General features: G+C 49.3%; 1 protein-coding gene across 3 annotated transcripts in view; it reads right to left on the reverse strand.

Annotated features, from left to right (window-relative positions):
• Positions 1 to 14123, reverse strand: part of ATP2A3 (ATPase sarcoplasmic/endoplasmic reticulum Ca2+ transporting 3) — a 61917-nt gene extending 47794 nt beyond the window's left edge. For 2 of the 3 annotated variants that reach the window (XM_071447977.1, XM_071447979.1), the window contains exon 1: positions 13889 to 14123. In XM_071447977.1, the coding sequence (XP_071304078.1) occupies positions 13889 to 14006 (118 nt within the window). In that variant the 5' untranslated portion in view covers positions 14007 to 14123. The remainder of the gene's footprint in view (positions 1 to 13888) is intronic. The other variant, XM_071447978.1, reaches the window with a different exon arrangement.
• Between the last annotated feature and the right edge of the window lie 577 nt (positions 14124 to 14700).

The following is a 14700-nucleotide window of genomic DNA, read 5'->3' on the forward strand; positions in this document are numbered from 1 at the left end:
TCCCAGGGGATTCACCCTGTCCTCCAACACCCCCAAGGAGCTGCTCCCAAAGCCAGGGGTGGTTTCCTGCTGTGGTGGCTCTGGGTGTGCCCTGGGTGGGGAGCCCTCCAGCCCCAGCCCTTATTTGCCTATCGCCTCACAGCTGCTTTTTCCTGTGTGCCAGGTGAGGTTTGCTCACACCAGCGACAGCCACTCATTCAGGGCTGCTTCAAAAGGCATCAGAAAGATCAAATAAACAAGATACAACCCCCCTCCCATGGCAAACACCACTGCTTTGCTGTTCCTGTCATTCCCCAGCATTCACCCCTGCTCCAGCCCTGCCCTGCCCTTTGCAAAAGCCCAGAACCCTCCTGGCTGGGGGATCCCCTGCCCCAAAAATAAGCAAATTCAGCCCAGCTGGGGAAGGCAGCAGCTGGGGATGGGTGAGTAGCACATGAGGAGGGATAAGCAGAGGTTTAAGGGCCAGAAACATCCTTGCTGTTTTCCAGGCAATGCTTTAGGGTAAAATGATCCAACCGCTTTCCTCACTGGCACCTGGACTCTGTCAATGGCTGGCAAAAAATTCAGCCCCAAAAATTTCTGGTTTGGGTCACAAGGCTTGCTGGGGCGGACAGAGCTCCAGACCAGCTGCTCATGCCACCCTCAGACTCACAGGTTCTGAACCCAGCCCAGCACCATCAATCACCCCAGGACAGTGATGGGGTCCCAGTGGAGAGCTGGGGGCACCAGGCACCCACTGCTCAGTCAGAGGGGAAAGCTGAAAGCTCATTTGTTCCTTTTTTGGCCAGCTGAGCTGATCTCAGCAGGTCAGGGACTAGGAAATGCAGTTATCCTGGATGTGCCCCCCAAGATCACCAAAGCACCAGCAAACCCAGCCCTGTGCTATCTCCTTCCCCCCAGAAAATCAAAAGTGACATCCCCGTGCTGAAGGAGAAGCCACCACCCCCATGTCCCACTGTCCAGGGACAGGGAAACAGGAATGGAGGAGGGAGTGTGGCATCTGACCAATGGTCCAAGAAGCAGTGTGAAATAAATAAGGAAAGCCTCACCCATCCCACTTTAAACTTCCCTTCCTTTATTCTTGGCAAATGGCTCATCCCCAAAATGTTGGGCAGCACAAGCTTCCCCTCACTGCAGTTCAGGGGGGTCCATGAACCCTGCCCAGCCCTGAGCATCCTCCTCCCATGCCACAGAAAAACAAATTGGTTCCTTGCCAATATCCCACCTCCCTTCCTCAATGCCAGGAACACAAGGACAGAAGATTTTGCCCATTTTGCTCTGAAAAATGAAGCTGCCACTTGGGCTTGCCCCTCCAGTGCCCACGTGGTGTTTGCAAGAATAAAGTCTTGGAGACATTTAAAGGAAAAACCTCAGGGAAATGGGGTTGGAAGCCACATCCCTCAGCCCTGTCCCCATCAGCACCCCCAGCAGATCCTGGGATTGCTCTGGGAGTGGGAGGGAGTGGGAAGGAGGAAACCCATGGCTCCAGCCAGGGATGGATTATTTGAGCAAACTAAAAGCAGCAGTTTGTTCCCTCCTGCACCAACGCAGTGGAAAGAATTTCCAGCTCCGGCTCCCGGGTGGAAAAGCTAAAAATCGGCATTGAAATAGTAACGGTTTTGGAAAAAGGAGAAAACAAACCAAAAACCCCACAACCACTACAGAAGCTGAAGAAAATAAAGCTAAAGGTTCCATGAATTTTTTTTAGTTTTGGGGTCATGTTGGGTATTTTTTGCTTCTTCCTACCTCTGGTTCAAGCAGACCCTTTCCATCACTGCAGGGAAAGGCAGGGGAGTGACTCTGCCTCACCTGGGAACCCTCTGCCAAAATTACCACAACCCCAACCAAGGCACATGCTGCAACCTCAATACATTCTCTTCTTCCACCCTAGAAATATCGTTTTATTTCCTCATTTATCACCCTAAACCTAATTCTTCAGCTAAGTGTTAAGTAAATAGGGAATCTTTGTCTCATTGTTTTGGGCTCTGCTGCAGCCCTTGGCTGCTCCCCACACCCCTGAGATGCTCCCTGCCCCCAGAGCCACCCCCAGACCCAGCAGAGTGACCAGAAAGCCCCAGCCAGGCCAGGGGCAGTGCAAAGGGGGAGTCTGTGCCCCCTCCAGGCACACTGGACAAACTTTGTTCACTTGCAGCAGCTCCAACACCCAGTGAGAAAACTCAATAACTGTGATTTTCCTGGCAGTGCTGGGCAGCAGTTTAGGAAACCAAGCACAGGAGCTGCAGAGGTGGCAGTGCCAGGAGCCCCAGTGATGCCCCCACTGCCAGGTCAGCTCACAGAGAGCCCAGCACCTTCAAACACCCCAGGGGAGGAACCAAAATTGGGCTGAGCCTTTCAGATGAATCCTGCAAGAACTGGAAAACAACAAGGTGGGTCCATGTTTGGGATTTTTTTCCCTAAAAATCCCAAAGGATTTAAGAAAAATCCTATTTTTCCAAAAAATATTTGAACTGAAAAGACTCCAGGTAAGAAAATGAAACTAGGATGAATTTTTCCAAAGGGATGTGTTTGATTCTGGAGGAGAGATGCTGCTCAGAACACAGCAAATGCTGCTGTGCTCAGTGGGGGAACAGCAGAACTCCCTCCCCCAGGAGCAGCTCCAACATCCCTCAACACTGAGACAAGCAACTTCCATGGTAAGCAACCATTAAGGATATCACATTTGTATGCCTTGGAAAATATACCAATAAGTAATGAAAATAAGTAAGAAACAGAAATAATAAATTACATTACAAAGGTAAGTAAAGTTACTGAAACAGAGCCTCAAACCTGCAGTGTCCATTTAAAAAAGAAAGAAAAAACAAAACCCAAAAAAACCCCCAAAAAAACAAACAAAAAAAACCCCCACCCAAAACCAAACCAAAACAAAAACCAATAAGAACTATGGGATATTGCTTTTAAATCCAAACTGCATCTTTTCCCCTTCCCTGCCAAGATGAGGAACCTGCTCACCCTGACCCCTCCAAATGCTGATATTTGTTTCAATTGCTATCTTTTAATTAATATGTTTTAATCAATCCTGCTGCTGCTCACAGCCAAGCCCCAGGGCCCAAACTGTGCATTTCTGGATCATGAACACCCAGACTGTGAACATGGGGTGGAAAAATTCCCTGCCCCAAGCTCGGGGCTGAATGGATCCAGCTCCATCCTCCATGTGCTGTGGTCTGGAGGGAGTTGGGTTGGAGTCTTTTTTCCATTTGTTTGTTTTCTGGAGGAAATGTTTCTGTCATGGCAAACCTGTGGGGAATATCAAAGTTTGAACATGGCATCCCATCCCAAGCCATCTCCCATGATAAATAAAATCAGGATGATAAAACACATCCAAGGTAATGTATCCCTCAATCCACATGGGCTGCTTTTAACTCAAACTGAGATTATCAATCATGAATTTATTTTGCAGAACTCCTTGCCCCAGATGACCTGCCTCCACCCCTCCCTTTGCTTTTTCTGGTATCTGTTCTCAGAGAACAGTCTATTTTCAGCAATCCTCTTGGATGGGTTTTCATGGAAAATGAAGTCTACCCGGCCCTTAGTTTGGATTATATCACAAGAAAAAAATTTCTGTAGGATAGAAAGGATCTGTTTTTCTGGATGGGAAAAAGGGGTGAGTTGGACAATTAATGCTTTTCATGGATGAACTCTCTGAGGATCACACATTCCTGTGTAGTTGAAGGAGCTCCTTTCCTGGAATGAGATACTTGGAGATCCCTGGAAATATGAGTCCCTTCTTGGGTTTTTTCATAATCACCTTCCCCACAGATACATAATCACCCACAGATACATAATATCTGTGGGTGTGACTATGAAGATGAAATATTATACATATATGTATGAAATATTATACATATATGTATACAAACATGATACCAACATATATTTGTGCATAAGGATAATATATATATATATATATATATATATATATATAAAAATACAGGGAAATCAAAATACATTTGTGTGGAAAAGGGAAGAATAATTTGAATTAGGCTTTATAAAGGCCTATAAAGATGAAAGGTTATACATATATGTATACAAACATGATACCAGCATATATTTGTGCATAAGGATAAAATCGTATATATATATAAATACAGGGAAATCTAAATATATTTGAGTGGAAAAGGGAAGAATAATTTGCATTAGGCTTCATAAACAGAAGAGGAACCCCAGAGTGGGTCTGAACCAGCGCTGCAGAGCAGCCCCTTCTCCTGGGTCACTGCAGGAACCCCCTCTGGAGGGGAGCACAGGAGATCCCTGGCTCTCAAAGCATGGAAAAGCCCAGAAAAACTGCAAAACCCCAAAGAACACCCCAAGGATGGCCCGAGGGGAACCCTCAGTGACGGCCCAGGGATGGACGGAGCTCCATCACTTCCCCTCTCCCGCCTGCCCTGCTGAGCCAGCCTTTTCCATTTTTACTTTTCCACTCTCTCCCCACAGATTCCTTAATTTAGCCCTGGTGTTGACTTGGGAGGCAGCAGAATGGAAAAAGGAAAGTGCAGACAGGCAGGTGAGGGGAGGGTTATCCCGACCTCGGCTGCCCGGCGGCTCCTGCTGGGCAAAGCTCCAGCCGAGCCGGGCCCCGGGGATTCGGGCACTGCCCAGCTAAACTCAGCCCAGCCCAGCTCATTTCAGCTCAGCTCAGCTAAACTCAGCTCAGCTAAACTCAGCTCAGCCCAGCCCAGCTCAACTGAGCACAGCCCAGCTCAGCCCAGCACTGCCCAGTTCAGCCCAGCTCCTCCTCAAGCATCTCTGAGCTTTCACTCCCCTTTCGAAGGAAAGCAGAAGAGGAGAGAATCTCCCCCACCCACGCAGCCTTCCCAAAAAACAAGTGATTTTTATCGCCGACCCATGCAAGGAAAACTGTTTCCAAACCAGAAAAAGAAAGATACAAAACAAACCAAAACAAACAACCCCCAAAGTAATAATAATAATAATAATAATAATAATAATAATAATAATAATAATAATAATAATAATAATAATAATGTGGGCCTTCTGTTTAGCCCTATATTATTGTTGTTGTTGTTGTTGTTATTAATTTTTAAACCTACCCTGTATAATAAAGCACGCACCTAACACAAAAAATCCGGAGCCTTGCATTTGCTCTGAGGACAGCTCTGCAAGCGCTCCAGGGGGTTCCTCCAGAAACACAAGGAAAAAAAAAAAAACCCAAACCAAAACAAAACAAAGGAAAAAATGCGTTTTGGCCATTCATGACCCCGGGAGGACACGGAGCAGCTGCGGGGACTGGAACAGCTTTCCCGGGCAGCCCGGGCACAGCCGCCTTTGGGGAGCCCCGGGTGAGCGGAGCGCGATCGGGGACAGGGAAAAGCCAGCCCGGATCCACGGAGGGCTCCGCCATCCCTCCCCGCCTCCCCCGGTGTGACACACACGGAGCGCTCCAACAGCAGGAAACACCCGAGGCAAAAATACCGCGGGCAGGAACCCAGGGGCACGGGGGACACGCGGAGCGAGGAGCGGATTTCCTCCCCAAACACCGGCACCGGCACCTTCCCCCTCCGGCAGGGACCGGCCGGCTCCCACAGGGACACAGCTTTGCACTGCCTCGCTCGGCTTCCCTCCAGAAAGGGGGTTTGTTCAAAGGTGTCCCATACGTACTTGCAAATGTTTGTATGGGGGGGAAAATTTTTTATATATATATATATACATACTGTGTATATATACTGCATATATATTATATATATGTATACATACATATAAATATATATAAATATAGATATAATTTATATGTTATCAGTGAGTTAATAACTTATATTAGTTGGTTATCAAATAAGACATATCTATAATCTCAAATGGGAAATTGTCCACACATATATATACTGTATATATATTTTTATATATGTATGTGTATATACATATATATAAACATGTATAATATATATTATATATAATTTGTATGTTATCAGTGGGTTAATAAGTTGTATTAGTTGGTCATCAAATAAGACATACACCTATAATCTCAAAGGGGAAATTATACACACATATATATATACTGTATATATATTTTAGATATATACATAAATATATATAAATATTATATAATATTATATATATGAAATACATTTTTATATATACATATAGGTTATCAGTGGGCTAATAAGTTATACTAGTTGCTTATCAAATAAGACATACATCTATAATCTCAAATGGGAAATTATACACATATATATACACTGTGTATATAGATACTGTATATGTATTATATATATGTATGTATACATACAGATATATATATTAAAAATATACTACATATATAATACATACATATATATAATACATACGTTATCAGTGGGTTAATAAGTTATATTTTTGGTTATCAAATAAGACATACATCTATAATCCCAAATGGGAAATTATATACATATAAACAGTCTCAAATGGGAGATATATATATGCATAGATATAAAAATCTCAGATAGGAAATACATTACTCTCAAATGGAGCACATATGTGTGTGTGTCTCAAATGGGACACACATATAGAATCTCAAATGAAAAACATGTATATAAAATCTCAAATGGGATATATAAATATAAATATAAGGGTATATATCATCTCAAGTGCGTTCAGGTAGGACCAGAGGGTACAAAGCCAGGACCTGCATCAGCACATCCAGCACATTTCCGAGCATTTAAATTTTAGGAGCATTCTGATGATCAGAGCAGTGACACGTAGATTTAAGACTACCGTAGATCTGGACTTTAACAAGAGCTACAACGCTTCAGCCTTCAGCCATCCCAGGTCACAAACTGATGCCACCCCATGCCCTGAATGTCCAGGGACGTGCTGGACCGGGCAGGTGGGATCACCACCAAACCACAGCCTGACCTCACACTCGCCACCTCTGCGGGTGAGAAAGAGAAAAGGTTTTTATGGAGTGATAACGAGCAGCCAAACCTCAGAAACCGGGAGGTTCCCACGGCAAAGCAGCAAATGCTGGTTACAGACACCAGGTTAATCGCTGCTGAGGATTAACTCAGCATCTCAATGGACTCGGATGAGTCCTCCCTTCTTTCAGGAGCTGGCTAAGGGCGGTCATGGAGAGGACCATCAGCACGAATCCCATGAATCCTGAAGGGAATTGGGAGCCTCCAGGCAGCGCTGCTGCAGCCCGGCCCGCCAGGGGTTAAGCGCCCACGGAGCAGCCTCCGGTGCTCGCTCACGTCATGGAAACACTGGAGTAACCACAATTTTCTCTGCTGCTGTTTGGCCCCGCTTCTTTCAACATTTCTACACTTCCAGCCCAGATCTCTGCTACCTGTTTTGCAGCGAGGTAACTGGCACCAACAGCAGCTCCACTGAGCACTGGCGATTTTTTTAAAATATAGGTTATTGATGTACTTTCTAGTTACAGTGCTATCAACATTGAAATACAAAAAAAAGATCCAGACCAGATCTCTGCTACCTGTTTTGCAGCGAGGTAACTGGTACTAACAGTTCCACTGAGCACTGGGGATTTTTTTAAAATATAGGTTATTGATGTACTTTCTACTTCCAGTGCTGCCAACACCAAAATACAAAAAAAAAAAAAAAAAAAAAAAAAAAGATCATGAGTAACAATACCACCCAAAAAAAATATTATCATATACAGAATAATGAATGGGCTTCAATCCCATTCAACACCAATGTGGGGTTGGTCCTTGCTGAGTTTTCTACGTGTTAACATTGCACTGGGTTGGACTGAACCCCCAGACAGCTCTGTCCTGCTGCCACCCACCCACCCAGAGTGGCCACAGGCCCCTTCTCCTCCACCCATCCCTCCCACCCATCCCAGTGCCCTCAGCATCAGCTCTTTCTCCATCCCAAGGTGCTTCAGCTGAGCAGGAGGGGCTGCCTGCATTGCTCCCTTCCCCACGAGTGGGGAAGCACCAGCTGGGAAAAGGGCACAGGATGCAAACACTCAGCACCTGGCTCATAGCTCACAAAAAATAACCCTAAAAAAAGCCCCAACAGCATTTTGGAGGGGTATCAGCATCCCAACTGACTCTGCGAGCGCTGTGTGTGGGAGAAAAATCAAAGCTGGCTCCTCCAGAGGTTTGAGCACACAAAAAAGCATCAAACCACCTCATTTTTCAGGGCTGTGAGAACAGAAGCACCTCGGGGCTGGCAGCAGCCCTGTGAGGCTCCTGATGCCCTTTGATGGGCAGTTCAGATCCCTGATGCAAATCGCAGGGCAGCCCTGGCAATGCTGCTCTCCAGGGAGCTTTTGTGCAGAGAGGATCAGCTCTTGAGAGCTGCTGCCACCACCAGAAACAACAACCACCTGCTTTAAGGCACTTGAAGTCTCCCTTGCCCAGCCCTGAGCCTTGCTCAGCCCTGTTTTGTGCCAGCATTTGCACCCCTGGCCCCTCTTCAGGGATGTGCCATGGGGACCACGCCAGAGGCATCACCTGGGCTGTGGCTGTGCCAGGACAAAGCCAAGCCACAGCCAGGAGCCTCCTGTTCTCACACCATCCCTTCTGCAGGAGCAGAGCAAACGCAGAGTGAAAAGGCAGCAGCTTGGATGCTTCTCAAAAATTAAAATTCTCCTTGGGAGGAAGAAAGCAACAGCAGCAGCAGGCATGGAGCGAGGCTTTTTACTCAAGAAAAATGGGTTTGAGGGAAGCTTTTAGAAAGGGAAACTTATTTGCAACATAATTATCAATAGGATTTTTCAGGGATTTACCCTGGGGGGAGATGACCACAGAAATGGAACACTTCAAATCAGATCTGGAGGTAAGAAAAGGCTTAAAGCATGCAGAAAGCCCAATGGTGCTGAAATGGCAAAGAGCAGAGGTGTGACTTTGTGGTGATGGCAAGCATGGCTCTAGGATGGCCATATACTCTTGGCTGGAGTAGGGACTTCAAAAGAGACACCTGAGTTACTGGGGAAAAGGATTACCCTGGGAGAAGGGGGGTATTTTGCTCCTAATGGTGTTTTTGGAGGACACATTCCAGCCCCTTACTGGAAGCAGCACATCCCAAGCCAGTATCTGGGCATCCACAGTGCATCCAGCTCCTCTTAAATCAGTGTTTTGTAGCACCAGCTCTACCACCCCCAGCTTTAAAACCAGCAATGAAATAAGAACACTCATGAAATAACACTTGTGCCACAAGGCAGACTAAGCCCAGGGGTAAACACAAGACCTGCAGGCACAATCCCTTCTCCCACAGAAGTTTCTGTGTCTTATGGCTCTGCAAACCTTCCTTCCCTGGTTCCTGCAGCATTCAGACAGCAGATGTCAGTTTTTCTGAACCTTGCTCTTGATTCACAGTGTTTTTTAAAGGTAGGTGTGAATGCAGGTAACCTCAGAGGATGGCACAGAGATGAAAATCCCAAGTTTCCCTGTCAATTACGAAAACTTTGTGTAGTGTCTCCCCAAATTTGAAGTCACTCCCAAGGTTTGAATGCCTCAGCATGTCTCCTCAGGGAAAGGATTTGGAGGAGGAGAAAAAAAAAAAAAAAACCCAACCCATAGCATGTTTATGAATCAGACTGTTCAGCGTGTGTTTCGGGGGTGGGAAAGGTGGGCGATGCACAGAGGAACAGAGCGCAGAGTTTGATGAGTCAGAAAATGCTGCTTTTCCTCTTCTTGCTGCCACCTCAAATACTTCAGCGTGAAATAGAAATTTTATTTCTGTTTTTTTTTTCTTTTTATTATTGTCAAGAGAGAGCTGGAGCATAACCTTGGCTCGTTAGCAACCGCCAGCAGCGAATTCAACGTCAAGCCCCCGCCGCAGGCGCAGACACACACACATCCCGGGAAAAGGGTGCAAATAAATCAGCTATCAACGGTGTTTCCAGCAAAACAGGGGCTCAGATGTGTGCTCATGCCTCGAGAAAGAGCCTTGGTGGGTTTGAGGAGAGGAGCAGCACAGCCCAGCAGGGTTTGGGCTCGGGGACGTCTCCTCCTCCCGCCCAGGCAGGCTGGGCACGCACGTGGGAAAACACACACAAGGATTTGGGCATCCTGAGTGAGGCTGGCAGAGACACAGGGAGGTGTGGTGGAGAAAACAAGCAAATTTGCTGGTGAGCTTTGAGCTAAGGCAGGTTTGAATAACACTTAGACACAGCCCCATTGCACCTGCAGCAAGGCAGGGGATCTGCAGAGCACGGGGGAGCACGATGGGGTCACCCCCAGAGCAGGGCAGGGAGAGAAGAGGATGGGTGAGCCCCAAGGAGGGCCCACAGGCAGGATGGTCCTGCCCAGCCGAGTTTCCAACCACAGCAGAGCTTCTGCTTCAGAGTCAGAGGAGATGAAAGACGAGATAAACACCCCTATGCTGAAGCACAGTTTGAGTTTGACTCTGCTGACATTCACAGCCCATTTAGGTTACCAATGGAGCAAATAAAATTATGCATACACATTAATGCCTGCAATATCCTGCCTGAAATGTATGCTCATTTACACTCAGAAATCCATTTAGAAGAGATAAATCAGAGCTATATTTAAAACAGAAAAATCACTTGTCTGTCCACAAAGCAGCTCCTGTTTACATCTGTCTTTCCTTGGCAAAAATCAAATAATTTCATGGGAAATTGTGCCCCTGGTTTTACATTTAGGAAGGGTGCATGCCTGTACCCTCCTGCTCAGTCTGTTATAAAATAACAGATGTGCATTTGGTTATTTTTGTTTGTTTGGATTTTTTTTTTTAATTTTGTGGTAAAAACCAAAAAACAAACAACCTGTGGAGCTTGGAGCTGGTGGATGGGATGAGGTATAGGGAAGCACCTGCCAGGCACATGTGAGACATCCAAAGCATTCATTAATTAAAATTGACTTGGGAGATTCAGAATTGCCATGGTGAGACCTAAATGTTCTGTGGCTTCTCCAGTTTCCTTGGCAAATGAAAGGCCATGCTGACAGCACTGATGACAGAGCTGAAACAAGAACACAAGCTCTTCCTAATGGAGAAATATCTCCTTCCACTCCAGTAATCTGTACCACACTGCTTGGCTCCCCAGCCACGAGCTGGAGATACCAAATAATCACTATTGCTCTCTGCTTCCTCCTGCAAATGTGTTTGTGAGCCCTGGATCTGAAAAAACAACAATTTTAAGCTCCAAAAGAATACCGCCCCCAAAAAATGAAATAATTTTGTATCAGTCACACCAATGATGGCTGCTTCTCACTTAACGTCAGAGCTCGTTGCAGCTCGTATTTTTTTAAATGCAATAAAAAAGCAGAGCCAGCAGCTCTGTGAAGCATGTCAGGAGCAGTTTTTCAGAGAGATGATGTATTTTAGATTGTGATTCACGACCACACTGGCAGTTTGAAGTTCAAGATCAGAAGGAAATGAATGAATGTGAGACAGGAGGGTGCGAAAATGAAAGTAGCTGGAGCTCAAGGCCTGCTCTGCACTTCGAGCCACACAAGATTTTTCTTCCCCTTCTGTGCAAGCTCAAACAAGTCACCAAACTGCCCCACACTTCTGCTGCTAGAGTTTAATTTAAACCTAAATTGAAATGCAATTTAATACAGCCCAGCTCGTTGTGCCAAGCTGCTCCCCTGTGGCACCCTCACCCCAAGCAGCTCTCCCAAACAGGACCCTCAAGGTGCCTGCTGCCACAACACAACCTGCAAGTTCTCACCATGCTGGAAAAAACCCCCACTTTCTGCTTAAAACTAAGGTTTTAAACCAAGCAAACCACACAGGTCCCTATCTGCATGGTTTTAAGCTGGTCTAAACTGTCTATGTCTCATTTGCACCATGAGAAAAATATAAATACTGCTCAGAAATTGCAGAAGTTCAGAATTCTTGAAAACCTTCGACCACATTTCACTGAGGGTTGCACTGCCCATGTCACTGCCCTCAAGATTCAGGCACATCACTGCAAGCTGTGCAGTACAGGAGCTGCAGAGCTGTGCTTGGGAGGTGAAGGGCACAGGACACCCCAAAGTCAGCAGCTCCTGTGAAACAACAGCCCGTGAGAAACCCAAAGCTGGGGTGCACGGGGAGCAAACTGCTAAGCCAGGAGAGCACAGAGCCACAGCTTGCAAGAGGAGGAAGCAAAAAAGAAAAAAAAATTAAAGGCAAACTAATTACCACCACTAACCCTTAGCTCTGCACCTACGTCACAGCCCTGAGCTCCCTTTGTCAAGGCAGAGCCCGGTGCCACCGAGCAGCCAACGTGCCTGACTCAGGGATGATGATTCACCTGGGCAAACAGCAGAGGGACAAAGCCACCAGGAGCCCCACGCTGGTGATGGCCATGGTGGCACCCTGCTGCACAGCACAGGCCACCCCTCAGCCACATGCTCCTGTGGGGCCAGAAACCGGCTGCAATTGTACCCTGAGATCAGACCAGCCTGATGATAAGGATGTATTTTGCATTTAGGATGCATTTTGCATTTAGGATGTATTTTGCATTTAGGATGCATTTTGCCTTCAGCCCCCAAAGCAGAGGGGCTCCTCCCAGTTAACCAGACAGGTCCCCAGCTGCCCTTCTCCAAAATCAAGCCTAGCAGGAGCAGGTGTGATGCTCCATTGCTCGCAGCTTGTGCAGCTGCTCCATGGCAAGAGCTCCCAAGGGCAGCCCTGACCACGCTGGCCCAGGGAACTGAGCTGAAGCTGCCTGGGACAGGGAGCACTGCTGGGATGGGGGGCCCTGAGCACAGCTCAGCACAGGACAGCTGCTCACAGGGCTGGGGGAGTCACAGCCCTCTGATCCCACCTAACAAACAGAAATGCAGACAGCAATCCTGCCAGCATCTACTCAGGCTTCCCTTCGCCTCATCCGTGAGGATCGGGCAAAAAGCAGATGCAACAAGCTCCAGCCCAGGAGAGACTTTATACACGGAGCTCCTGCAGAAGTTTGAGAAGGGACTCACGGCCCCAAAGCACTGCAGCAAACCACCCTAACCCCTCCTGTTTCCCATGCAGATCCACCTCGGTCACAGCCTCAACAAAGCCACCCTAAAATCACCTGGGTAGGTGCAGGCACCCCAGCCAGCCCTTCCTGGGCACACTGAGCACTCTCAAAACATTTACAAATTCCCCTTCTCAGCGCCGTGAAGATGCCCAGGTGCTCGCAGAGGGTCCCCGGGTCAGTGTGACACCGGCAGGGCAGGACACACACGGACGGTGTCCCCACCACCGCTGCCTGTCCCACAGCACCCACAGCCAGGGCTGCGGTGGGGGCGAGCGAGATCCCCCCCAGGACACCTCTCATGGCTCTTTAGGGCTTCCCTCGGTCACCCGCAGGCAACGAGACCTTCCCCTCTTTCCTTCCTGGTAACGAGATATCGCTGTCCCTCCCCGCTTTCTGTCACTCCGCCAGCGGAATTAACACCCCGCTAATTGCCGACGTTCCTGGCCGCCCGAACCCGCAGCAATTAGCCTTTAATTAAAGCCGATAAATATTGCCCTGATCAACAGGTGTCCGGCGGCACATCCCCAGCGATCCTCCGCACAGCCGGGGCCGGGAGGATGCTCGGGGGGGACCCACGGCAGCACCCCGGACCCTGCCGGTACCGGCGAGGAGGATCCCGGTCCAGGTCCCCATCCCGGTGCGGAGGATCCCAGTCCCCATCCCCATCCCGGCGGGGAGGATCCCGGTACCCATCCCGATCCCGGTACCCATCCCGATCCCGGTCCATATCCCCATCCCGGCAGGGAGGGTCCAGGTCCACATCCCCATCCCAGCGAGAAGGATCCCAGTCCACATATCGGTGGGGAGGACCCCGGTCGCCATCCCGATCCCGGTCCCCATCCCGATTCCGGCGGGGAGGATCCCGGTCTCAGTCGCGGTCCCGGTCCCCACCCCGGTCCCGGTCGGGAGGGTCCCGGTCGGGTCCCAGCGGGGATGCCGGTGTCCCGTTAGCGCTGCCCCGTCCCACTCCCCGTGCCCATCCCGTCGCGCCGCACTGACCATTGGGGCCGTACTTCTCCCGGTTGCGGCGGACCTGCTCCGGGCTGAGCCCGCAACTCTCGCTGACCCCGAAGCGGCGGAGCACGTCGTGCACGGGGATGCTGTGCGCCGCCTCCATGCCCCGGCCCGGGGCTGCTGGCCGGGGCCGCAGGAGGCACACGGGGCGCCGCTCGCACGGCGATGCCTCCCTCGGCACCTCTCCGCCCGCCCGCCCGGCGCCGGGCCCGCCCCGGCACCGCCCCGCTCCGTCCCCGCCTCCCCCGGGGCCAGCGCCGCCCCCTCGGCAGCCCCGGCACCGCCGGACCCCCGCGCTGCGGCTCCGTCCCCGCTGCCGCCCGGGGCAGGGGCGGGAAGGGACATTCAAGCTCATCCAGTGCCACCCCCGCCATGGCAGGGACACCTTCCACTGTCCCGGGCTGCTCCAAGCCCTGTCCAGCCTGGCCTTGGACACTGCCAGGGATCCAGGGGCAGCCACAGCTGATCTGGGCACCTGTGCCAGGGCCTGCCCACCCTCGCAGTAAAGAATTTCCCCCTTATATATAATCCAAATCTCCCCTCCTTCAGCTTAAAGCCATTCCCCCATGTCCTGTCACTCCAGGCCCTTATCCCAAGTCCCCCTCCAGCTCTCCTGGAGCCCCTTTAGGCACTGGACAGGGCTCGAGGGTCTCCCCTGAGCCTGCTCTTCTCCAGGCTGAGCAGCCCAGCTCTCTCAGCCTGTTGGTGTTTTGTCAGATTTCCAGGCTGAGAAGTGGGCAGGTTTGTGGGCAGTGGAAGCAGTCCAGAGGAAATAGCTGTGTCTTAAGAAGTTAAGA

This window comes from Agelaius tricolor, unplaced genomic scaffold, assembly GCF_023055355.1.
Source record: "Agelaius tricolor isolate 1412-34295 unplaced genomic scaffold, bAgeTri1.0.p SCAF_25, whole genome shotgun sequence".
Classification (NCBI taxonomy): domain Eukaryota; kingdom Metazoa; phylum Chordata; class Aves; order Passeriformes; family Icteridae; genus Agelaius; species Agelaius tricolor.